The 27523-nt window shown below is 33.8% G+C and overlaps 1 protein-coding gene across 1 annotated transcript in view; it reads left to right on the top strand.

Moving 5' to 3' along the window:
• Nucleotides 1-27523, top strand: part of STAG1 (stromal antigen 1) — a 402316-nt gene that overhangs the window by 341808 nt on the left and 32985 nt on the right. The window contains exons 22-23 of the mRNA XM_030330452.2: nucleotides 12096-12176; nucleotides 26331-26423. Coding sequence (XP_030186312.1) covers nucleotides 12096-12176; nucleotides 26331-26423 — 174 coding nt within the window. The remainder of the gene's footprint in view (nucleotides 1-12095; nucleotides 12177-26330; nucleotides 26424-27523) is intronic.

Below are 27523 nucleotides of genomic sequence, written 5' to 3'. Positions count from 1 at the left end.
CCAAGCTTTTAAATTCTTTTCAGTGTCTCTTCACATTTCTTGCTACTAATTTGCTGCTGCTGTTTGCTATCGCATCCCTTCTGATGTTTGCCCCGTGTCAAACTCTTTTTTTTTTTTAATCTTTTTATTTTGTCTAAACATCTTTTGTATTTTTTCAGTGGGAATTGTGGGGAGAGATTAAATGCTTGTACTTTACCATCATGAACTCGTAATCAACACATTTCTTTAGAATGAACATAGGTTGAGTTTAACTTCAGTAACATTATTGATGTTGGATAGATTATGACTTTCTGTGTAAATAATGCAGTCATACTGTCTTTAGAAGAATGCTGATATGTTCCTTAGAAGACTACACACTTTTTTCCTTGACTGAACTTAGAAATTATTTCAGTTACTTCTGACTATTCCTTGGGCATGTTATATCAAAATTTGGCTACCACCCCCACATATATCCAGATTACCACCTACCTTTTTATTATTGATCAAAAATGTGTTTGAGTGTCAGATCCTAAGGGAGGGAATATTAGAAGCATCCTTAATCTCAAGAGATTTTTATCTTTTAAAAAATTCTACCTCCTCAATATCTCTTTTGCCACCATTCTTTTAGCCCTACTATCATTTTCTTAGTTTAATCCTTCATATTTTCTCTTGTGAATCACAGTAGTAGTTACCTATTTTGTCTTAGTAACCTTAGTTTTAACCTTTTTCTAATCTAGGCTCTGTTCTAGTAATTCTCAACTGTATGTATGTATCAGAAAACCTTATGGAGTTGTTGGATGTTTTATTTTTTGTTTTTAAATACTCACATACTTTCAAATACCATTGTAGACTAAATTGGTGTAATCACTTTAGAAAGTTACTTGTCAAATTCTTATCAAAATTAAAAGCAGATATACCTTGATTGACATTTATATTTTAGGAATTTAGACTACAGATATATACTTGGAGATGTGTAAAAAGACGTAGGTACAAAGACATTCATCGTAGCATTATTTATAAAAAATTACAACTTGAAATAATCTAAATTTTGATCAGGAGAGAACCAGTTAGCTTTGGTAGGATAGTTTTGATTCTATGCAGTGCTAGGTCACTGTAAATTTTAAAGTGTTAATATTATTTATGTTAAGTATTCTATGTGAGAAAATTTAATGCAAAAGGCAAGGAGTAGAATGGTTATATAAATTTAAAGAGGTTATATAAATTTAAAGATTTCAATATACAGACACCTGTTAATTGACAGATTGTATCTGGGATGATACATAAGGAACTGTTGAACAATGGCTTTCTTTTTTTTTTTTTTCTTTTTTTTTTCTTTTTTTTTTCTTTTATTTTTGGGACAGAGAGAGACAGAGCATGAACGGGGGAGGGGCAGAGAGAGAGGGAGACACAGAATCGGAAACAGGCTCCAGGCTCCGAGCCATCAGCCCAGAGCCTGACGCGGGGCTCGAACTCACGGACCACGAGATCGTGACCTGGCTGAAGTCGGACGCTTAACCGACTGCGCCACCCAGGCGCCCCGAACAATGGCTTTCTTAATGGAAAACTAGAGATCTGTAGTGTTCAAGAAACTTAGTTTGAATTGTACACCATTATACTGTTGGATATTTCCCTATGTACATCAATTGCTTTTTAAATTTAAAAATCTGTTGTTGAATAACGAATAACTCAAAATTGACATTTGAAAACTGTGTACGGTTTAGGGGCGCCTGGGTGGCTCAGTTGGCTGAGCGTCCCAACTTAGGCTCAGGTCATGATCTCGCAGTCTGTGAGTTTGAGCCCTGTGTCGGGCTCTGTGCTAACAGCTCAGAGTCTGGAGCCTGCTTCAGATTCTGTCTCCCTCTCTCTGCCCCTCCCCCGCTCATGCTCTGTCTCTCTCTGTCAAAAATAAATAAACATTAAAAAAATTAAAAACTATGTATGGTTTATAATAGCACCAAAAAACATGAAATAACTTTGGCATAAATCAACAAAATGTGTGCAAGATCTGTATGCTGAAAACTACAAAACACTAATGAAAGAAATCAAAGATTTTAATAAATGAAGATTATATCATGTTCATGAATTAGAAGACTTAATATTGTTAAGATGTCACTTTTCCCCAAACTGATCTTAGGTTGACTAACACAATTCCATTTAAAATCTCTGCAGGATTTTTTGTAGAAACTGACAACTTGATTCATACAATTTATATTGAAGGGCAGGGGTGCCTGGGTGGCTCAGTTGGTTAAGCAACCAACTTCGGCTCAGGTCATGATCTCACAGTTTGTGAGTTGGAGCCCCGCGTTGGGCTCTGTGCTGACGGCTCAGAGCCCGGAGCCTACTTTGGATTCTATGTCTCCCCTCTCTTTACCTGTCCCCTGCTCACACTCTGTGTCTCTCTGTCTCTCATTAATAAATAAATGTAAAAAAAAAAAATTATATTGAAGGGCAAAATAATTTTTAAAAAGAACAAAGGTAGAATATTCACACTATCTTAAAGACTAAACAGTAACTTTGACAGTGTGGTACTCAAGAAAGGCTAGACATAGATCAAAGGAGCAGTATAGAGAATCCAGAAATACATTCACATATATGTGGTAAGTTGATTTTTGACAGAGGTGCTAGGGCATTTCTTTGGAGAAGGGATAACCTTTTTAACAAATGGTTCTAAAATGAATATATATATATGGGGAGAAAAAAGAATCTCAGTTCACACTTCATACCATCTACAAAATTAACTCAAAATAGACCTTTAGACCATAAAACTAAATGCACCACCTGCAAGTATAAAACATCTGAAAGTACACACAGGAGAAAATCTTTGTGACCTTTAAGTTAATCAAAGATTTCTTACATACAACATCAGAAGCATGATCCATAATTTAAAAATTTCAAAAATACACATTCAGCAAAATTAAGCACTTCTGCTCTTGAAAGATCGTGTTAAGAGAATTGAAAATACAAGCATATAAGACCAAAAGATATTTACAAATCACATATCTGATAACAGACTTGTACTCAAAATGATAAAGATCTCTCAAAATTCAGTGGTAAAAACAACAGATAATTCACCATAGAAGATAGATGAAAAACACATGAAAAGCAGCTTATCTCATTAGTCATTAGAGAAATGCAGATTAAAAGCATGATGAGATTTAGAAAGCAGTGGAACTTGTATGTTGCTGGAAGGAATGCACAATGGTACATTCACTTCAGAAAGCAATTTGGCAATTTCTTATAAAGTTAAATACACACTTACCATCTGGCCCAGCAGTCCATCTCCTGAGTATTTATCCAAGAGAAATGAAAACTTAAGTTTTCACATAAAAACTTTTTTTTCACATAAAAACCTATACTGGAATGTGTATAGCAGCTGTATTCATAATTGCCCCAAACTGCCAACAACTCAAATGTCCATCAAGTGGTGAAGGTATAAAAACAAATTATATTATCATCCATACAGTAGAATACTTCTCAGCAATAAAATGGAAGGTACCACTGAACCACTGTCATGCAACAACATGGATGAGTCTCAGTAACATACAGAGTCAAAGAAACCAGATGCACAAAGCTATGTGCTGTACAATTTTATTATACATTTTGGAAGAAGCAAAACTTAGAGTCAGAAAACAGAAATCCAGAATGGTGCAGGGAGCTGACTACAGAAGGGTATGGGGGAATTTGAAGGATGATGAACTGTTCTATTTCTTGATTGTTTTGATGACTACCTGATGATACATTTGTCAAAACTGCAGAACTGTATGTTGAAAACAGTAAATTTTTCTTTGTATATAAATTATATCTTAAATTTTTTAATGCACAAGGACAAAAATAAGAGTAATTATTGCTCATACTTAATGAAGTCCATTTCAAAGCCTGACCAATGTATGTTTTGAAGTTTAGAAAGCCCCGGACCAAAACGCAACCATAAGAACAAAAGAAAACATTTATCACATGGTGGAAATTTCAGAACCAAGAGCCTTAGGTAGAAAAGTTTGATATAACCTTCATTCTTATTTTTCAGCTCTCTAGCAAAGTTATATATAATGGCTGCCGCTATTATTTAAATTAAAATTAGTTGTTTAAAGCGATTATTGGACTGTTTTTGTTGACTCTAAATCCTCAGGGGTGTAACATGAAAATTTCTATTTTTTAATCTTCATAGATCCTTCAGAAGCATGGCTAGAGTGAGGTACATCTGCTCTCTTAGAAGACAACATATAGTGTTATACCATGTTTTAAAAGTTGAAAAACTAGAAAAATCAAACAGTGTATTTTCCAATGATATGTATATGTGATAAAACTATTTTTTTAAGAGCCAGGACATGATATATATGAAATTTAGTAGAATGGTTTGCCAATCTTAAGGAATAGGGGAAGAGATCATAGATGGATACCAAATTATTGATATCATAGTAGTTCTTAAATTTGGTAGTCTGTTCATAGGTTAATTTTATTATTATGCTTTATAATACAACTATTTTGAAGTATCAAATATTACATTAAAATATCTTAACAAAGAACAAATGGAAGCACTTTTCTTTGTTCTTGCTAGTGGGATATTTTTGAAACACCTGATCATGTTACTCTTCTGTTCAGATATGAACATGTTACTATCTGTGCATTACCTAGCATTCTTAGGATAACACCCAGATTTTTTTGTCATACTGAGGTGACCATGTTGTTGTCCAAACAAGTGTACTTTTGAAAGTGAAAAGGAGTACTGTTAATAATTATTCCAAGACATAGGTATAAACCAGGATATATAGTCACTCTTTTATAAGGCCCTCTGTGATTTGGTTTTTGCTGATCTAGCCTCAGTATATGCTTATACTTACTCTGTATCAGACTGTTCACAGTTTATTGGTGAGGCTTTTTTTTGAAATTGCTTTTTCTTCAACTTACATTGCCCCTTTGTTGCCAGGTTAAATCTTACATCTTTCTTTAAAGATTTAGTATACACTTTTGCTTCTATAGAAAGTTTTTCCTAACCATATTACTCTTCCTGGCTAAGACAGGAGTCCTTCTTCTTGCCCCTTAACACCTGACCCTGCATGTGTACACTTAGTCACACCAGTTACTAAATTGTTACAGTTGAAACTTATTTTCCATCTAGATTATTCTCTAAGATCAGGTAATATATTTGTTTTAAGCTCCTAGTCTAGCAGAAGACTTGGATACTGAGTAAAACATCTGTTAGAAAAACAGAGCTCTTTTTTTTCAGATTACATTTTTAAATTGCCGTACAATTATATCTCTGATTAGTTTTTATATGCCTCTCTAAAATAACCTTTCTTTATGTTTCCCCATCTTTTTGTTGTGTTAATTTTTTTTTGTTTTTATAGTAAAAAACACATAACATGAAGTCTACTCTCAACAAATTTTTAAGTCTCTAGTACAGTATTGTTAACTATAGGTACAATGTTGTATGGCAGATCTCCAGTTTCATTTTACTTTTTAAGTTCTTTATATTAATGTTCTTAAGCTTATGTCATTTGTTGCAGTAATTTACCAATGGGAATTTTTAATTTTATTATATCTTGTCTGGTATATAAATATTCTTTATATAATCAGAATTATCAGTTTTTTGTTTGATGTCTTACTTGGAAAGCCTTCCCACACATTTCTAAGTCATTTAAATATTCACTTCTTTTTTTTCTTGTGTTTTAATAGTGTTATTTTTTATAATGTTTAGTGGGGGCACCTGTGTGGCTCATTCGGTTAAGCATCTGACTCTTGGTTTCAGCTCAGGTCATGATCTCACGGTTTGTGAGATCAAATCCCACGAAAAGAGAGATTCTGTCTCTCTTTCTCTCTGCCCCCGCCCCACTTGCATTTTCTCTTTCTCTCAATATAAATAAACTTTAAAAAAAAAATGTTTGGAATCTATTTGCATAAATTATTCATTTTACTTTGAATATGTCTTTAAGTGACTATTCTTCTCTTGGAATTATGAATGTTCCCTACTTTCACCATTTTATGTGGACCAAAATCCTGTCTCCACTAAGTATTATGTTATGGTTTCTTAATGGTTTAGGAATGGTTGAGATGTTGTATATGTTGTTTGGACAATTGTTTGCTTGTATTACTAGAGAATTTCAAGGTCAGCAGCAGAAATTGCTCATTGGATCTTTCAAGCTGATCAATGACATGAAAAGTGGCAAGATCTTTTTTGATGTTAAAGCCTACATTGTTTGGGAAGAAAAGGCTAGTACACACAAACTGTTTAAGAGTAGGCCTAAGGTTGTATGATGTGAATGCCTGGGCAGTGTCCTTTTCACTATATGCCAAACCCTCTTTTGGAGATCACTATGAAGAAATCTCACTAAAAGAGATTATAATATTCCACACTGGACCTTATCATTGACATATCACATTTTTCTTCATACTCTTCCTTGTTTTAAAAAAATTTTTTTTAACGTTTATTTATTTTTGAGACAGAGAGAGACAGAGCACGAACGGGGGAGGGTCAGAGAGAGAGAGACACAGAATCTGAAACAGGCTCCAGGCTCTGAGCTGTGAGCACAGAGCCCGACGTGGGGCTCGAACTCACGGACTGCGAGATCATGACCTGAGCCGAAGTCAGACACTTAACCGACCGAGCCACGCAGGCGCCCCACTCTTCCTTGTTTTAAATACTACTTGGAACTTATGAGAAAGCTTGACAGCATAATTCCAGGGTCCAAAACTGTCAAGGATTAATATGCATTAGCCTGCTGTGTAATCCATTCCTTGAGAAGTCTTTTAATTTCTTAGTTGCAGAAGTTAATCTTTTACTATTTGTATTTTTAACTCTGTTTTTTACCCTTACGATGATTTTTTTTTTTAATGTATAGTATACTACGGCCACTGGTAATACAATGCATGGGATGATTCTTCATTCTCAAAGCACATGTAGAACTTAGGAATCTTTCTTCTCTATTAAAGAATTATTTGTTACTTATCACTATGACTTGCCTTAATGTTTTTGCTTTTGTTAGCATTTTCTCAAGAAAATTATTACTGCAAACTCTTCGCCATATTGACTATTATTTTTAATTATTATATGGTAAAACTGACCTTTTTTTCTTTTATGTAAAGTTATGAATTTTAACATGTGCATAGATTTATATAATCACCATCACAAGGGATATCACATATCTACTTTTTTCTTCATTCAATCCCTTTATAATTAGATGCTTGCCCTACCTACAACTCCTGCAAACCACTGCTCTGTTTTCCATCACTATGGATTTGTCTTCTTAAGGTTTCCAAATAAATGAAATCATAAAGTGTTGTAACCCTTTAGAACATAAAATCTTTCAGTGAGCATAATGTCTTCACTGACCATAATGCCTTTGAGATTAATCCAAATTGTTTGAATCAGTAGTTGGTTCATTTTTTAATTAATCGTTGGTTCAATTCTACTCCATTGTGTAGCCGTTTGTTTTATTCATTCACCTGTTGAAAGGCATTTGGGTTGTTTCCATCTTTTCGCTGTCACAACTAAAGTGAACATATGTGTACAGCTTTTTATATGAACATAAGTTTTCACTTCTCTAAAGTAAATGCCCAAGAGCATAGTTGCAGGTATTAGGGTATGAGTGTGTGTTTGACTTTATTAGAAACTGCCACACCATTTTCCAGAGTGTCTGCACCATTCTGCATTCCTTCCAGCAACACGAAAGTCCCATTTGTTCCGCATCCTTAGCAGCGCTTGATTAGTTTTTACTTTAGCCCTCCTTGTAGGTATGTAGTGGTATCTCATTGTGCTTTTAATTAATGTACATTTCCTTAATGCTAATGATGTTAAACATCTTTTCATGTGCTTATTTGCCAGCCTTACATTCTTCTTGGTAAAGCCATGTTGATTATCAATTTGCATCTAAAGACTTTTTTTTAAGGGGATATTGTCACGCACATTAACCTACTCTGAATATGATAGAAAAACCAGTATTGGATATGAAAAGCAGACTAGTATGAGGTTGAATTTACTCTCTTGTCATGCATGTAGCCACTAAAAAAAATCGATCCTCCAACCCTTAAAGTCTCTTGCAAACAGAAAAGTGAAACAACCCCAATTTATCCCACAGTCATTATGTGGATTTTCAGTATTTTAAACATGCCCTATGCATGTAGTTAATATATATCTACACATGTATATATTACGTATGCATAATCATTTTTCTTATTATTCTATAGTCATATTGTATTTTCCATAAAAATTCAGTTTTTCAAAACATAAACATTCTAGGAGCTTGTCATTTAGTCTTCATTTTTTAATTATTTTTTAAAATAATTTACTTAGAGAAAGCAGGGAAGGGGCAGAGAAGGAAAGAGGGAATCCCAAGCAGGCTCTGCACTCAGCACAGAATCTGACATGGGGCTCAAACTCACAAACCATGAGATCATGACCTGAGCAAAAACCAAGAGTTGGACACTTAACTAGCTGAGTCACTCAGGCACCTCCCCACCATCTTTCTTTATTTACATATAATCCTACAGTTCATCTTTAGGATATGTGATATCATTAGCCAGAAGTTGATTGACTCTCATTAATTCAATCTGAGCTGTGGTTCCTTTAAATAGGTAAAAGTAATTATTAAGGAAAAGGGCTAATAAATAATTTTATGTTGATTATGGTAATGCTAACTGCTATAATAGATTAATCTCAATATCTCAGTGGCTTAACACAATAGAAATTTATTCTCACTCTTATAAAGTGCAATTAAGGGAAGTGGGGTGTCCCAAGGTCTCCTGGGTCATTGGTATCCTGCTGGCAGATAGGAGAGTAGAAGATAGAATAGGCACTCCTGCTTCTTAACTACTTTTGCCCAGAAGTGTGCAGTATACATTACTGTGTTCTCCCAGGAACAGTGTTAGCTCTTGGAAACAGGAGGACAGAGGGGTAGGTTTGGAAGAAATTCTTTGTCATCAGCCTTATACTTGATATATTATTGGAAGACCCTCTCCAGGGAGTCAAGGAAAGGGAGAAGGACTGTGGTCCTCACCAGTTAAAACAATCTCTTTTGGCTTTTTCTGTTTTTTGTTGTTTGTCCTTCTTGTTTCATCTATCTGTCTCTACTACAGAAAAATTAAGTTGCTGAATAAATGATGTCTGGACAAGTTAGTATAACATCACTAGTATGGAGGATAATGATGTAAAGCCAGGAAGAAAGCATTCTAAATTTTCTTTTGAAATGGGATCAGGTATATTGTTATATAATTATACCTGTGAGAAGACAGAATGCTTCCTAGTCAGTGAAAGTGAGCTTTTTATTTTAAAATAACGCAATAGAGCCTTTTTGAAGTAAACTCATGATGAATACTGACCTATGAAAAAATAAAATGGGGATGCTGTATTTGAAATAGATATTGGAGTGGACAAGTGTCTGCTTCCCTCATAACCATTTCTAAGATACTTCTGCAAAACTTTGGAACAGTTTGCATAATTTCCTAGTATATAGGTCAATAGAAATGTAGAAGGAAAGGAAATTATATTTGTGATGATTAGGAGAAATGGTAAAATTAAGCTATTCTTCAACATTACTTTTTTCTATATCTTAATTTCCTACTGATAATGTTATTTGTATATTACTTTTCCAGTAGTTTAACAATTCAGGTTGTTTCAAATAAGAATTTTTTTAATATTCTCTTTTCCTTCCACACAAATCACATTACCAGTGTACCTGTATTCTAAATTAGAGGTTATCACAGTATGTCTCAACCAGTATATGTACGCATATTGAGCATTTCCTGAGTATAATGAGGTGATTTCTTTAGCATTAATGTTCATAACTTGACAGTGTTTCAGTAGTCTTGTTTCTGACATGAGTCAGTCATTTAATTATTACTATGTTTGATAAGATCCTGACATCATCTTACTGATGTTACATCAAAGGCAGCACTACTTATCCCTCTAATTCTGATGAGTTATTTTCAGTGGTGAATAGGTGTATTGGAGATATGTTTTGCTTATGTGATCTGGATCCTAAAATTTTTGAAGTTCAACCAGCTAAAATTTTAACCACTTTCTTCACATTCTACTTACTGATTTCTATTTTGATTTATTATCTACATATATCTCTTCTTATAATTTTTAGTTTATCAAGTGGGAAAGATAATAGAGATACTATAATGATGGAATATATTATTAGATAATGCTTTATTGCAATAAAAATATATCATGTACTCAAACAAAAATGTAGTAAAAGCCCTATCCAAAATGAAATTATTCTATAGTTATGATTCTTAACCAGTTTTATCTTCCTGAATTCTGTTATTTTTGTCTCTGAAAATAGGGGCAGATATTTCATAGAACAAGAATTCAGTGCCAATAGAAAATGAAAATGTGCCTATGTCCATTAGTATTTAGAGAAATGTAAGTTAATACTACATTAAGATAGTACTCTTGGTACTATCTACCATAAAGTTAAACATGCACACACTATATAATCCAGCAATCCTATTCGTACAACAGTGGCCCTCAAAGTGTAGTTTGGAGAGCCCTGTTAGTTTCCAGGACAGGTCTTTGAGATCAAACTATTTTTATGATAAGAGGAAGATATTATTTGCTTTTATTATCTCACAAATGTACATTGAAGTATTGGTGTCATGTCAAAGAATATCCACATTTATCTATAAAGACTACTAAAATGTAATTCTTTTTCCAGCAATCTGTGACACTGGAATTTCTTCACATACTTCAATCAAAACAGCATATTTTAATAAAATGCAGAAGCAGATTTGAAACCCTGTTTTCTATTAAGCTGGACATTAAAGAGATTTGCAAAACTGTGAAACAGTGCCATTCTTCCCACTAAATGATTTTCATTTTAGAAAATTTAGTGCTTTTTCAGAAATATGTATTCTTTATTATATAATTTGTTCATTTTAATTTTTTTAAGTTTACTTATTTATTGTGAGAGCAAGAGAGACAGAGAGCACATAAGTGGGGGAGGGGCAGAGGGAAGGAGAGACCAAATGCCAAGCAGACTGCATGCCATCAGTGCAGAGCCCAACATGGACTTGAACTCACAGACTGTGAGATCATGACCTGAGCCGGTAACAAGAGTCAGACATAACAAACTGGGACACCCAGGCACCTCTATTAATTTTTAAATGAATTAATGTGTATTTGAAACATTACTTATAATTTCTAATATGATAAATGTGTTATATAATTCACATAAACAAAAGCAATTTAGGTTTCTTTGAAAGGAATTTTTTAGTAATTTTTAAGAGTGTAGAAAGGTCCTGAGAACTAAAAACTTCAAGAACCTCTTAGCTAGACAAATGCATGTATGGGTACCAGGAGACATAGAATAAGAATGTTCATAGCAGCATTATTCATGATGGCCTCAAACTATAAGCACTGTAAAAGCTCAGCAACAATGGAATGAATGAATAAATAGGAGGATATTCTAAATATAGTATAAAGAAATAATGAACTATAGCTATATGCAGCAATGTGTATGAATCCTAACTATAAATGTTAAAATGAAAGAAATCAGAATCAAAGTAATACATATTACATGATTCCATTTATATAATATTCACAACTAGACATAATACACTCAGTATTTAGAGATGGAGACTTAGGTAGATAAAATGTACTGACTGCCTGATAAGTCAAAATGACTATTACCCTTCCTTAGAGGGAAGAAAAATATTGGGAGAAATTGCTGGCAATGTTCTGTTTCTTGATCTGGGTGGTGGTTACATAGATAACTTTCTTTATATTAAGTTATTAAATGTTTTATGTATATTTCTGTATAAGTGTTCTATTTCATAGTAAAAATGCTTTAAAACAAAAGTAATCATTATAAAATTTGGATAAAACTTATTTCTTCAGTCTCCCTTTAAAAATCTGTGCAAACTATTCATAACAGTAGATTTTTGTTTAAAACATAGTGTTATTTGGGTCCATATTTATCAAGGCATGTTATATCTTTATTCTCTAGATTGATATGTTGGTTTGTCTTTTTTTTAACCAAATATTATTTTACACATTCCATTAATTCTACAAAAATTTGGACTTGAAACCTTATTATAAGAAAAAAACTATGATAAACATTGTTAATACTGTACAAACATAAATTATGTCTCATTTGTTTGAATTTTTTTATTTGATACAGATAGTCGTACAGGCACTGCAGTGTTCCCATTACTCGATTCTTTGGCAGTTGGTGAAAATTACTGATGGTTCTCCTTCCAAAGTAAGTAAGAGTTTCTGAAGGCAGAAGGGTTATTACTAAAACAAAATAACCTTGTTTAAATCATTATTTAATAATTTATTGTTACCAGTTATTATAATAAATTATAATTTTTAATAAAATATATAATAATTATTGTTATCAATTTTGCTTTATCCTATGAGTAAGTATATTTTACCTCTTTGGAAGATAACCAGTTCTTCAACAGATGCAGAGTTGTATAGATACACCAAGTTAAAAGTCTTATAAGGAATAATTGTAGTGGAAACCACAAGAGCTCTGATAAATGGCATGCTATTTAAAAGAAAAATATTGAAGGTAATACTGTGTAGCTCTTAGTTATTGAATTATGGCCCCTTGGGGCCCAAACTAAACAACATTCTTGTTAAAAACAAATTGTTAGATAAATTTTTTAAAATTTTAATCTATGCATAGCCATTCGAAATAAAGGAAATACAAATCAGAGATTAAAATGAAACTAGGATCTAAGAGAATCAAATCAGAGCCTAAAGCCTAGTTAACCTTGAGGATATTGTCTAATCTAGACAAATCCCAAGGCCCTTCCAAGGTGGAATATCTAATGGGTAGCACATCTCCCTGATAAACTTGGGATCCTAAAGAGTACTTCCCACACAAGGGTAAATTAGAAATAAGCCCACACCAGCTCCATTCATGGGGGGATGTAAGGAAAATAGCCTGTCTTAAAATTTGTCATTGATTAAATGGGAGAAAATACGTCTTTCATGAAAGTTGATAGCCATGAGCAAGTTTTCATATAGGTTCCCACCCTAAATTCATACTACTTCAGTGCTCCATTAAAAAAAAATTTTCAAAGCAAATTAAGATTTTGATTTAAAATATTTGTGGTAGTGATATCTTCAAGCACCTAATAGAATCAAATGTAATTCCTTTTTGAAGGAATTTGCCTCTAAGAGGCAAAGAAAATTTAAAGAAAAATGAGCTTATAGTAAAGACTACTCAACTAAAAAGAAAATGAGAAACCATGAACAGAACCATGAAGAGAATCAGACCAAAAAAATACTATTTATATATTAGAACTGTCTGATACAAATATAAATATATTTCAGTTGTCTCATGAAATGAGAAAGGCTTGAACATAGGAGTAAAAACAAATACTTGATAAAGAACCAAATAAAAATATTATGTTTACATATCCTCCTCTTAATAAAACAGGTGCTATTCAACCAGTAAAGAAGGCTAATAATACATCATAGAACCAACAACTTGATATGGAGCATTCTTTTCTTTCCTGTTAATAATTTGAGGATTTTTCTGCCTTTAGAAAATACTTGGGGTTTTATTTATTTTCAGTTAGAACAACAGTAATATATTGGTTAGCCGCCTCATTTTTCTATTTTATTGACAATGTTAGTCTTAAAAAGCAAAAATCAGAGTTAACCTTTTGTTAGTAACAAAAGTCATTTAAAGGTGTATTACATTTTCATGTCTTTGAAATGTTCTTTAATATGGCAAAATTAAAGGAGCTTGAATATATGTAAGTTAAAATTTGATAGCAAGAGTGTGTATATTACACACAATTACTTAATTTTTACTTTGATTTTTCCATCTGATTTTGGCATTCGTTTTTTTTCCACTTAGATTATTTAGGTTATCTGAGCTCTTTATAATTTGGCTGGATATTGATACTTGTATTTAAGTTAATTGGAATATATACTTGTTAAAAATTTAGCATAATTAATGGTTAATTCCTCTATTAAGTTTAATTTCAGTTTTGTTCTTTTATAACTATATTCCATAATTGGAGTGAGACTTATTCTTGAACCCACTTCTCTGAATGTTTTCTGTTTTTTTTTTTTTTTATATATATATATGAAATTTATTGACAAATTGGTTTCCATACAACACCCTGTTTTCTGTTTTTTTAAATCCTGTTACGGTAGAATTATTTTGAGATTCCTTACCTTTCTGTTTAATTTCTCACACATTCTTCTAATAAAAGATATCTTCCTTTTTTGTCATTAGTCATAATACAGATTTTGTAGTTGTCATTGCCACAGTGGCAATGCAGCTTTTGTGGTCAACACTGATTTTCTTTATGTTAGAAAGAATGCTGAAGGATCTTTTAGGTGCTTTATTATTCAGTTGATTTCTGTTTATAGTCTTGTGTGCATTCATATCATATATGAAATTCTCCTTACTTTAAGTGTCTCTCTCACATTATTTCTTCTCATTTTGAAGTTGTTGGGTTTTTTTTTTAACCAAAGTGTATTCAGTGATTAATCATTGTGTGTTGTTTATATCTATAATTTAAAAGTAATTCTCTAAGTGATAATGTTGAAAAGCGTGAATATTCAAAACACAGGCAAACTTTAAAAGTCTCTCATTGCTAAGATTTCTCCTTATAAAACAGTTGTATTGATTTTTATGCATAGTAATAACTAGTTCATGAATTGCCAAACTTTCTAATCCGCTGTATGATGTAGAATATCTTTGAAACTTTAAGATCTTTGAAACTTTAAAAACGTAAGCTTTGTATGCATTTAATATATATTATTACTATCCCATTTGTTATCAGCTTCCTAACTGTAGTTCCAGCCACATCATTAGCTTGTTGTGTAAATAACCTTGAGGCAAATCACTTGGATAATTTTAAAACCAGTAATTTATGTCATAGCATTTTATCTATTGTGAATTGCGTTCCAGATATTAATAACAACTAAAATAATCACGTGTGTCAGGTTACTTATTTATAAAATTGAAAGTTACATTGGGCCAATTTTTTCTAGCTCTAAAATTCTTCAATCTGCTAAGGTTAATAACTTCCTTAACTGCAGATGTCTGGTAGATATATAAGAATCTCAACAGTGATTGGCTCTAGGAAATAGAAATTCTTTGGGGGCAGGCATAAGGAGATAAATTTACTTTTTGCTTTATACCTTTTGATACTGTTTGAGGGATTGTTTTTATTGATGATATCTAACAGTGATAATTTTATCACAACAACTTTCAAAAACTACTAGTACAAAAACATCTTGATTCTCCATCCGAATCTTACGTTTTGACTTATCATATATAACTCACAGAGTTGTTAAACTTGGATGAATACTAGAAAAATGCCTAATGTGTCCTGTATCTTATTTGTTGTAGCAACATTATTCTATTGTTTATAAATGTGATATTAAAGCTATAAGGAAGTTTGGAAGTGATTTGATGGAACCTGTTGTAGATAAGGCCTAGAAGAGGACATTGCTGTTAATATTTGTTGATGTTTTACATCAAGTGATTTTGTAAATCACTTGAATTAAATGCTTTAATTAAGTCTTCCTAATAATTCTAAAGTGGATGTTATGATAACCCCATTGTACTGATAAGGAACCTGATACTTAGAAACATTGGGACTTGACTAAGATCGGAAACTTAGAGCACAATTCTTTTGAATCTCAATCGAGTGGTTCTTCTGTTAGCACTTTTTAAATTCTTCCGTTATTGAGATTTTAATACAACTAGCTCTAGAGAGTTTTGTTGTTGTCGTTGTTGTTGTTAAACAAATTTTCTAAGGACACATTGGTTGACTACTTGCTGAACACAAGCTAACAATGTGTGTTAATCAGTTGGATACTGAAGTTATGTTATATAGCCACTTTTCATCATTCTGTATCCCTGAAGAGGATACATTTAAATGAGAAGTGACTGTGATTTTAAATGCCTCAGTTTGTAATGCCCAGTGGGTTACAGTTTAAGTATACAGTTATGAGGTCAACTTATGTTTTTGATTAATAAATTGTTTATTAGTGTTTGGTGTATAATATAAAGCAGAAAGGTTTTCATAAATTTGGCCTCTATTATTGGAGTACTTGTTCATTGTAAAAAATATATAAATAAAATTTCTGAATCTTACCACCTATGGATAACCACTGTTGATATTTTGGTGTATTTTCCTTCAATACTTTTTCTAACATATTTCAGTCTTATTGAAATCATAATGTGTTTGCAGTTTCCAAAATTTTGTGTCTCCTCTACAATCAACATTTCCTTCAGTTATTAAGTGTTTATAGATAATATATTTAATGTATGCATGATAGTCCATTGTATAGCTCTACCATAATTTATTTTACCACTCTTATCTCTTGGATATTTAGGTTGTTTAAGCGTGTTAAGAAATAAAATTAATGCCATGATGGACATTCTGGTACAAAAGTTTGTTCTGTGTTTTACATTGTTTCCTCCTGTATTATATTCTTAGAAATGGAACTGCTGGGTCAAAGATGGTACATACTTTTAAGGCTTGATTTATATTGCCAAATTGCCTTTCAGAGAGTACTTTCTAAAATTTATTTTTCTTTTCTGTTGTCATGAACATGGTCATTCAGAAATTTATGAATGGTAGTTATATTTGAAGTTTAAATTCAACACGACAGTGAACACTTTTATAAAATTAAGTATGTGAGAAGACTATATCAAGAACAGGATTAGATCTTTATTTGAACTGGAAGTGCATTGGGTTTCACCAATGGGTATTTCCTCTGTTCCCCTAATTTCCAGAGTTGAAGCTCTTTGGCAGTCACACAGGTCATGCTCAGTATACTTTGCTCCGGTGCCCCCTAGTGCTGGTCCTGTAGAAGCAGCCTTCAGTTTCTCTTCTCTAACAGAAAACATCCTTCTTCCTTCAGCTCCTTCTGGACATATACAAAGACATTTAAAGAGCCAGGTAAATAAGAGTTAGGGCTAATATAATGTCCCTATTGCCTTTTTTGGCCTGGGGATCTAGAATTTACCCTAAGTATTTTTTTCCCTCCTGGGAGGAGCTGTCCTAGTCTCTCTAATCTTAAATTTGTAGCTCTCTCCCTTACCCTGCATGTTCCTAAGACAGTGGTAGACAGGGCCTGGGGCAGACATCCCTGCCTTTTGGACCCTGGCCCTATTCCCTAATCTTTTAAGTTAAAGAAAATCAGCATCCCTCAGGTAACTGTAAGTCACATTATTATTGAGGTATTTAGCTGCAAAATTTATTCCTCCATTACCTTCTTCACTGAAGAGTCTCCTCTGCAGAGTCCAACTTGTTTACCTCCAAACAGACTGAGGAAGGGAAGAGTTAGGGTGAAGGTGGGACCTGAAGATGGCCAACCTCAGTGAGGAGACATGTTTAACCTTGCTATTTTTATACAAACATACATTTTTAGAAATGTACTAGAAATAGTCTTAAAATGTGTAAAAATCTACAGGCGGCTTTCTACACCTCTTTCTTTTCCCTTCCTAGTCCTTTAAAATAACAAAAATAAGAGAGCTCACCTGGGACCTTGCTCCAGATTCCTAGAATCATAAAATACCTCTCCATCTGCAGAGTTAACTGCTTTGTATGGGGAAGGAATGGGTCCAAGAACGGGAAGTAATAGTTGTCTCTCTAGGAACAAATTTTTAGTAGCATATAACCATTTTACTTCATTCTTTTCTTCTTAAATCTTTAACCCTTACCTTTTATTTCATGAGAATTCCATCCTCAGTAAGTATCTAGTTAATTTAAAGCCTTTCCTTTTGATTGTTCCAAGACTTCATAGTCATTCTTTGATAGTTATGTTTCTATTAATATTAAGTCCTATCTCAGGTGCCTTATGGCTGGTCTAGGAAAGTTAGGGGAAAAGGATCCAGATCTTGTTTAATACCCTTTTCTTGTTCAGCTCTCAGAATGTTCTTTGAAGGAAAAATAAAAAGTCTGGAATACTGAAGTAGATGACTGTTTATACCAGATTCCAAACTTCTCCAAAATTTTATATAACATTCTAAAAATCTCTGAAATCAGAAGTAAATATGTTCAACTTAGAAAAGAACTTACAAGCCATGATTCTAACATTCCATTAAGAATTACATGCTGTTTGCAACCCTATTCCTCCTGGGCCTCCAGTTTTGAAGATTGCTGTCTGGTGGGGAAAGACCATGTAAGTCTTCCTCAAGCTTTACTAGCTTGTCCAGTCAGGTGCTGTTTCTACTTACACGGGAACAGTGGTCTTTAAAGCACCTAATTTATAAACACTGAAACTCCTTCACATATGTAATGCCTTTCATATAAGTAGTAAGCCAGGACTGAGAAGATCTGTTCTAAGTAACAGTTATTATAATGTAAAAGTATGTTTTAACAGAGCTTATCTGAGGTCTAAAGCAGTTTTAAGAATGTTTAAATAAAACATAACATTTCCCACTTTCTTGTACAGAGATTGGAGATTTGCCTCACCAGAATAAGTGATAAAAGAAGTTTGTTTTCCTCTGTCCATTTAGAATAGAAAGGAAATGTGTGTTTTATATTCTACTTAATATCCTCTGATATCATAATGCCTTTTCCTTCCTACAATAGGTTTTTTGTTTTTAAAATGTTTTTTCCAGCAGCCATTCTAAAATTTCTAGGTATTTGTTATATGATTTCTTGTCACATACCCAATTCATATATATATAAGAAGCTCCTACTTTGTAAATAAGGTATATTTCCAGAATTTTTTGTGTCGGAGCATTATCTTTGGAGTTAAATGTAAGTTTGAATTTTGGTGCCATTTTTTACCTCCTGTGGCAAAGATAAGCAAGTTACTTCACCTTTGAACCTGAGTTTCCTAATGGGTATGTGATCAATCACTGTTGGATATGGTTGTTGGGAAGATTGAATTGAAAAAAGTGTTTCAGCAAACAATAACTTTGTTTTGATGGCATTAAACTGAGTCCTTGTCTATGCTTTCCTAGTCTCCCCTTTCACGACCAAGAATGGGTGCTAAATGAACTATTATCTTAGGCTGTGTAAGTGGGTAAACATGCCCAGTAGCTAGTGTAGAGAAAACATGGTAGTTGTTTGTTCTCCATCTGTATCTTGGAATGATTTGGGGATTCAGGTCTCTCACTTTGGTCCTAACAGTCGCTACTTTTCCCCTGCCCCTCTGATTCCTCCTTTAGCTTCCTTCATCTTGGTACACTATAGGAAGGAAGTCAGAAGATGTTTTGGAACTACAGTAGGCAGTTTAAGGGTACCTGGATCATAAATGGATTAATCTGAGGCAATGGCAAGAGTCAGCAAGTGGGGATTCAAATTACCAAGAACAGCAACAACACTGAAAACTAGGTATTACATTTGGGGGTTAAATATTCAGTAGTTAATTTACTGTGTATTCACAGAAGGGGCGCACCCTGTCCCCATCCCCCAAAAGAGAAGCTAGTAGCAGCTATTCATGCAAGAAAGCAGTTTTAAAGGGTTTTTAAACATGGGGTTGAAACATACGAAAGCAGTTTTAAACATAGTGTGTACCCCACTACAGTGGTGACACTTTTTACTATGTCTCTTGCTCACTGATGTATCCCAAGTGAATGAATATAGTTTCATTTGTTTTTATCATATTTAATGTGAATAATCACTTACTGGGCTGAAAAATAATGAGCCTCACTATGTGTTAGTAAGGGTGCTAAATACAGGTAAACATAACACAGTTTATACTTCAAAGAGCTTTATAGCCCAGTACAGACAGGACATACTACAGGCCATGGGCCAAATGTGGCCTGTCCCCTGTTTTTATAATAAAGTTTTAATGGAACACAGCCATGCTCAATAATTTATGTGCTATATAGGGCTGCTTTTATATTAAGTGTCAGAGTTAAGTGGTTGGGACAGACACTGCATGGCTGATGGAGCCTAAAATATTACTATCTGACCCTTTACACAAAAAGTTTGCCAATCCCTGGCTTCGTAAGGTAACCCCATGGTCTTGTTTGTCAATAACCCTATTTGTCTTTTCTGGGTAACTAGTCTTGTGCCCCTTTTTTGTCATGAACACTGATCACCAAATTCTTTACAGGCTTTATTTTCATATCCTGACATCTTTGACCTGGTCTTGGTCCTTATTTTACAACTTTTCTATTTATGCCCATTCTAAAAATGTGTATTTGGCAGGTAATACTGAATGAGTTTTATGGATGTACTACTAGTTTTTCTGTGGCTTCAGTTTCTGGCTGTGGTTATCTTAAGGGTATTTCATAGCTGTAGATAAAAGGACAACTAAATTTAGTCTTTCTCTCGACATGTAAAGTTGTGATACATAATAAAAAGGAATCACAAAAATGAAGAAAGCTAAAGGAGAAGTCAGAGTTATAGGGGCAAAATAGTGACTGTTAGGACCAAAGGGACAAATTTAACTTCCAACATTATTCCAAAATGCAGATGAAGGACAAAATCTACCATGCTGCATGTCAGATCTACAGTAGCTACATATTCGTGTGTGTAGGAACTAAACTCTGACCTTTCTCCACTGACTATAATCATGTTGAGATACTTGGTTCTTAAGGCACAGTCTACATTTAAGATCTGTTTTTCTTCTCAAGATGTTAGAGTAAGTCAACTTTGAGCCTTTGTGCCTTTGAGAAAACTTCTTTCTAATATGGCTTATATGATAAATTCACCATCTTAATTATGCCAGCCTTGTTGAAAATTTTTCATTGTTGAGATTTTGCCGACCAGGGTGTAAAACATCTTAATTCCTTGAAATTTTGGTTTCAGTACTACCAGGAAGAAAAAACCAAAAAATGAAAAACTTCAGCCAGGCTAGTTAAGCAGCTTGCAAAATGGATATGAAAGAATCTAGCCCCAAGATATAACTTAAGTCTCAGTATAGTCTTATCACCTGACCCATTTGAATTCCTTTCCATAGCTACTTTAGGGAAAAGTGTTCATGATGCCAAGCTGCTTTCTGAAAATAAGAGACAATACTGTTTCATTTAGGAAAAAGTGTTTGAAAAGAAGTACCGTATACTTAGTTTATATATAGCTTATCCTGGACTAAGTGGCAGATTACTCTTCTGTTCGCTGTGTTTAGTTCTCACCTCTGTAATTCAGGTACTCTGGCTTGTAAGGGAATTTATAAGTAAAGTACCATCCTATTAAAAGTTGTAGAGGTACTCCCTAAATATTCTAGTTTCTTAAAATTGCAGTCTGGATAATCAGCATATCCTGTTCTTGGGTATTGTTTTTCAGAGTCCATCAGGTTGACTGGCTGTTTTGTTTATATGTAAATATACTTGAGTAATTTGAGTTTCAAATATCTTACCTCCATAATGCCTGTTTCCTCAACATAGTAATTTTCTCAATTTATAGAAAAAAGTCATTATAGCAAAATGGTTAAGAGCACAGACTAGAGGCACACTGCTTTGGTCTTTGGGCCTGCATTTAACATCTTTGTGCCTGTTTCTTCATATATAAAATGGGAGTGATAATAATATCAGTACCCATCACAGTTATGAGGATTAGTTGAATTTAATTCATGAAAAGCTAAGATTAGTGCCTGGTACACAGTAAGTGCCAGTAAATGTTAACTTTATTACTATTGAATTCTAGCCCAGAAAAATACCGCATACAAAATGCTCTTGTTTATTCAGTGTAAGTTGAACATATTTAATTTTTTTCACAATGACTTTGCAACTATTACAACAGGAGAGAAAGTATTTCATTCCAGAATATGTGGAATGTAATAACTTTTCTCAAATTTTAAAATAGCCAGTGGCTTATATTTAAATTTTTTAAGTTTATTTCTTTATTTTGAGAGAGAGAGAGTGCGCCAGAGAGGGGCAGAAAGTGGGGGAGGGAGGGCTTGTGGGTAAGAGAATCCCAAGCAGCTTCTGCACTGTCAGCAAGAGCCCAGCATGGGGCTTGAATTCACGAACTGTAAGATCATGGCCTGAGCAGAAACCAAGAGTCGGATACTGAAACCAACTGAGCCACCCAGGTGCCCCTCAGTGGTTTATATTTTAAAGGAGTTCAAGTAAATTACTAATTTTTGTGCTTTTAAAACTAAGCTCTTATTATTGGCCCTATTTAGAATCTTTTTATGTTTTTATTTTTTCTTATCCTTATTCTTGTTTTTTAAGAGACATTAAGAATAAAGCCCATTCTGTGAAACTTACCTTACTACTTGAGCTTTAAGCTGGCAAACCCTGAACCTCTTTTAAAGTTTTGATTGAACATCCTGAAAATTTCTCAAGATATTTATTACCACATATCCCAGAAGTGGTTGCCTGCCTTAACTTAGCACAATCACAGCCTTGGGAGTCATCATTCCAACTATTTTAATCAAATGAAATATTGTAAAGTGAATAAAAGCACTGTATTCTGAAATCTACAAGAACCTGTCTCTTCCCAGCTGTTTAAAGGGCTTTACCATATAAGATTTAGTTAAAATATATAGTATCTCTGCCCATTTACCTAAAACTATTAGTTTTATATTTCTCTTAATGGAATCGAACTGACTATAATTAAATTAATTTTCTTGAGCACTCAGATACTATTTAAGTTGCATCCAAATCTAGTGCAAACTTTACTGCTAAAGGCCTTTAGCTTCTATTTTCTTGGTTGCTTCCCATTTCCAGTTTCTTCTTAAAATACTTCTACTGATTAGTCATTGGTAGGCTGCTTACTTAGTTGCGATGTTAAATTTATAATTCTTCAAAAGAATTGGCAAGTTACCATTTTACATAAGACACATCTGCTTTATGATCGACCTTTAAAGGAATATTTGGTTTCAACTCCAAAGATAGCTGATTCCCTAGACTGCTTCTTTGCACGCTGAGAAATTTAAGGAAATAAAGGAGCATTAATACCTCCTAGCACCATTTTTTCAAACTCTGTTTAGAGTTTGATAAAATGAAGATATTACACATTGACCCTAGGATTGTGATATTATCTGTATTACGTATACTTGCATTTCATTCAGTAAGTATTTATTAAACACCTGCCGTGTGCCAAGCACTATTCTAGGTACTAACAATGGAACAGTGAACATTCATTCTTTGAATAGTGGGAGGTTTATTATCACTTAGCACCTGTCTTGTTGTCGTTTGAGTGCCTATGAGTGAATTCAGCAGAATCACAGGGTACCATAGAATCTCATAGTTCAGCTGTCTTGTTTATAGATTTTTAAACTCTGTAATTCTGAGACATAAAATAATTGACTAAGATCATAGAGCTAGTCAGTAGCATGGCTTGCTTTTTTTCTTTCAGTTACTTATTCAGCAAAGAGTTGCCTTCTTTTTCTTCCATTCAAGAAAATGGAAGATTTCCACTGCAGTCTGACTTCAGCCCTTTTAATTCCATTAAAAGTTTTCTCCCCAAGATCACTCACAACCTCATCATTGTTTTATGGGATACTTTCTAATCCTTAGCTTGTCTTTTCTGTTATGGCATTTGTCACTATTAAATTACTATCTCCATTTTTTAATGTTTTTTTTTTTTTTCCTTAAAAACATTTTCTGGGGCACCTGGATGGCTCAGTTGGTTAAGCATCCAACTGTTGATTTCAGCTCAGGACATGAGCTGATGGTTTGTGAGATTGAGCCCCACATCTAGCTCTGTGCTGACAGCATGGAGCCTGCTTGGATTATCTCTCTACCTCTCTCTCTCCGCCTCTCCCATCCACTCACATGTGTGCATACCCTTTCTCTCAAAATAAACATCTAGGTGCAGCTGAGGGGCTCAGTTGGTTAAGCCTCTGTTGATTTTGGTTCAGGTCATGATCTCATGGTTTGTGAATTCGATCCTTGGAGTCAAGTTGAGATTCTCTCTCTCTGCTCCTCCCCTGCTCTTGGTTTCTCTCTTAATAAGTAAACTTTAATAAGTAAATAAACATATTTTAGAAAACCATTTTTTAATGTTTTCTTTCCAGAATATACCATATTCTTCTGGTTTTTATTCCTACTCATACCGTTTCTTAGATTTCTTCATATGCTCTTCTTTCTTATCCATCTGTTAAATGTTGGTGTTCCCCAAGATACTTTTGTCCACCTTCTCTACATATTCTCATTGAGTGATCTCATCTTCTTCCATCATGTCTGTTGCCATTTAAATGCCGAGGACTGCCAAATCTTTATTCTTGCTTAAATTCTTTCCCATGGCCTTTGAACTCTTATATTCAATGGCCTACTAAACATTAGTAGGATATTTTTCAGGAATCTCAGATCATCATCTCTAAAATTGAACTATTATGTTAGCATTTTTGTGAACTATTACATTAACTATTTCAGTGATAAACACCATAATCCACCTAATAGGTGACTACCTGGAAATTTAGGACTCATCAACAGCCCCATTCTGATTAGTTCCTAAATTCTATGCTGCTGCTTTATAATTTCTTTTCAGTCTATTCACATCTTCACTGCCAACATTTTATTTTCAGACCCTCATTCTAAATTATTCCTATGGCCTTTGTTAATATGTAAGGGAACCAAAGAATAATGATTAAGAGCATGGACTACTTTAGAGTCACAAGAATAAGATAATCCTACATTTGGATCCTTACCCTATCACTTAGAATCCATGGGTGTTCTGAAGTTGTTTCCTCATGGGTATAAAAGGAATATTAACACTTACTTCATATGGTGATTGTGAGATTTAAATTTATGGCCCGTAGAACACAGTACTTAGTACCTAATTAGCACTCAGCAGAAGATTGTATTTCTTATTAACTAGCCTCCCTATTCCATATCATTCTCCATTCTGCTTATAATATTATTCTTTAAAACAAAATTGTAGCACTCTCATAATAAAGATTCTTCTACAGTAGTTCGTTATTGCTAGTAGGATAATAACCAGATGATTTAACACGGAATTTTAAGTGATCTCCTGTTTAAATGGAAATAAATCCTGTTTTCCTCTTCAGCTTTCTCTCTTGCCACTCACCTCCGTATTTGTGTCCCAGCCACAATAAATTAACAGCCTCTCACAAGCATGTTCAGGCTTTTGAACATTTTGTGCCCTCTGGGATACCTTTTTCTATATAGCTGGATAATTTTTAGTTGTTCAGAGCTCAGCTTACATGTTACCTTCTTTGGGAGCCCTTCTGTGACTACTTTTGACTCTGGATTAGGCTTTCCAACATAGTATTTCTTACATTCTGTTGCAGCTGACTGTTCTCTTGTCTGTTTCCCCTAATGTATAATGAATCTTTGAAATTAGAGAAGGTCAAAGAATGTTGAGTTTTGGTTATTGGGTGTTCATCTGCAGGAACATGAAAAGTTTTTAAGACAGCATTTTTTTTTTTTTTTTTTTTTTTTACTATTCTGCACAAAATGAGCTTATTCCTTCTTCCAAATACTATACTCATGATAGCAAAAGGAAATGTGTATAATTTTTTAAGTATCTTTATTTGGGATGTGAAGATCCCCAAAAGGAATTAGTACTGTCATCTGCACAAAGAGTAGCTTTAAGAACTTTAGTAACAGAATACTTTTTAGAAGTGATTTCTACATCAGCCTAATTTAATTACTCTTCATTACTATTTTAAATATCGATGTAATACTGAATTATCTCATGTGTCTTCCTCATTAGTGAGAATATGAGCTCTGATATCAGACAATCCTGGCTTCAAACTCTTGCTAATAATGACTACTACTAATCAATATAAATGTTAGATTATGTAACACTAAGCCCTCAAACCAGTGCCTGACACATTTAGGTGCTTGATAAATTTAAATTTCCTTTTATACTTTTTAAATGTTTCACATTGAATATTATATGGCCATCTAATTAAATCCTGTTCACTCATTCAATTTTAAATTAAAGCCCATCCTTTTATAAAAGTCCCTCCAGCTCAGCTCTCTCTGCTACAGTTAGAGGTAGTACAAAAAAAAAAAAAAAAAAATTGAACATTTAATTACTCTGTGATTAGCCTAATTCCCTGCTAGGATGTTAACCCCTTGAGGGCAAGGACACTGTTTTAAAATTATTTTTTCTCAAAAAACATTTAGTTTTCTTCCCTTGACATTTTGCAGAGTGCTGAGAATATGGGGGAAATTAAGTGCACATTTGTTGCTTAATGATTTTTTTTCAGTGTGCTGCTCTGCCCCCTCACCTTACTACCAACTAGTATGTATTTTGGAATGTCTAACAATTTTAATATTAACCCAAGTAAACCATATTTATAAAGGAAAACATGTTGGAGGAAATCATACTGAGCATTCCATAGCTAAATAGAATTGAGTGTTTGGGATTATGCCCCTTCCATTAGGATAACTAGGAAATAACTATATGATTTGGTTCCCAACAATAAATTTGGTTTTATGAATTTCCTTAACAGTAAGTCAATTGGCTATTTCCATTTATTATTTCTTACGGATCAGGTTTATAGGATATTGTAATTCATGTTTGCAAATTTGAATGTCTTACAGGAGGATTTGTTGGTATTGAGGAAAACAGTGAAATCCTTTTTGGCTGTTTGCCAACAGTGCCTATCTAATGTTAATACTCCAGTGAAGGAACAGGTAAGAAATTATCAGTTAAGAGCTCTCAATAAAAATAACTAAATTCATTGAAGAACAGTAAGAAGAATGTAAATTTTTTATGACAGTTCTTAACATACAGATCTATCCCTAACATTTATGGAACCTGGGACAAAAATATGGATGTCTGAATATTTAACTTAACAAAGCAAGCTAACAGATTTGTTTTATGTCTTTTTATCTAGACAAATACACTATCATAATGACCTGGTTCCATAATTCCTGATTCCTGGGACTTCTATCCCAAAACTGGGAGGGTTGAAGCTGGCCTGTGGTCCACCCTCCTCTGACCTTACCCTCTTCTCATCACACCAGGAAGAACTTCTCACACATGCATGTAAACACTTCAGCCCATAAATCCAAACTGTCAACATTATCCCCTCAAACAGCCACCCTGAGACCTGGAGTACACACACAAATGATATAGTCTCCCCAGAGAAGAGGGCTGTGCAGGCTTTGATAGCAGAATCAGGTCTCTTAGGGCAAGGAATCCCTGAGTCCCTGTACTTGGATAGTAGGAGTGCAGGTGGATATATCCCACTGGTTTAGCAGACTCCTCAATCCTTGGGAAGGGCAGCACAGCCCAAAGAGGGTCAAAGCAGAGCCTGAGGCAGTACTGTTTCCATGAAGCGATTTTTAAAAACTGTTTAATTATACTATTCTTCTGGTAAGTACTTTTATATACTGTTTTATATAAAAACTTCTATATACTGTTTTATATAAAAGAATACTTTTTTCCATATTGTTCTTTTCATCGTATTGTTGGACTAGAAAATGTCTAGTTAATTAGAATACTGTAGTACTCACATTTTGCTATCCGTTCTAAGTAGGTTATCACATCTATTAGTTATCTATTAAGTTATCAGCATCTAACTTAAATGGGAACAGAGATGGTCTACTCTAAACCTTACTCTCTAAACCTGCTGAACCCCATCAGTGAGTGCTGTCTAAAACTACCTAGCTTAGGACATTTAAACCAAAAATTCATTGTTTGTGCATCATCACTGGTGATGTCCAAAACTGTGGCCTGCCTCTCCCTCTGCCTCTCCCTCTGCCTCTGCCCCTGCCCTCTGCCCTCTGCC

This window comes from Lynx canadensis, chromosome C2 (assembly GCF_007474595.2).
Source record: "Lynx canadensis isolate LIC74 chromosome C2, mLynCan4.pri.v2, whole genome shotgun sequence".
In the NCBI taxonomy this organism is placed as follows: Eukaryota; Metazoa; Chordata; class Mammalia; order Carnivora; family Felidae; genus Lynx; species Lynx canadensis.
Note: the sequence above shows the minus strand (reverse complement) of the source record. Positions and strands in the feature narration are given on the sequence as shown.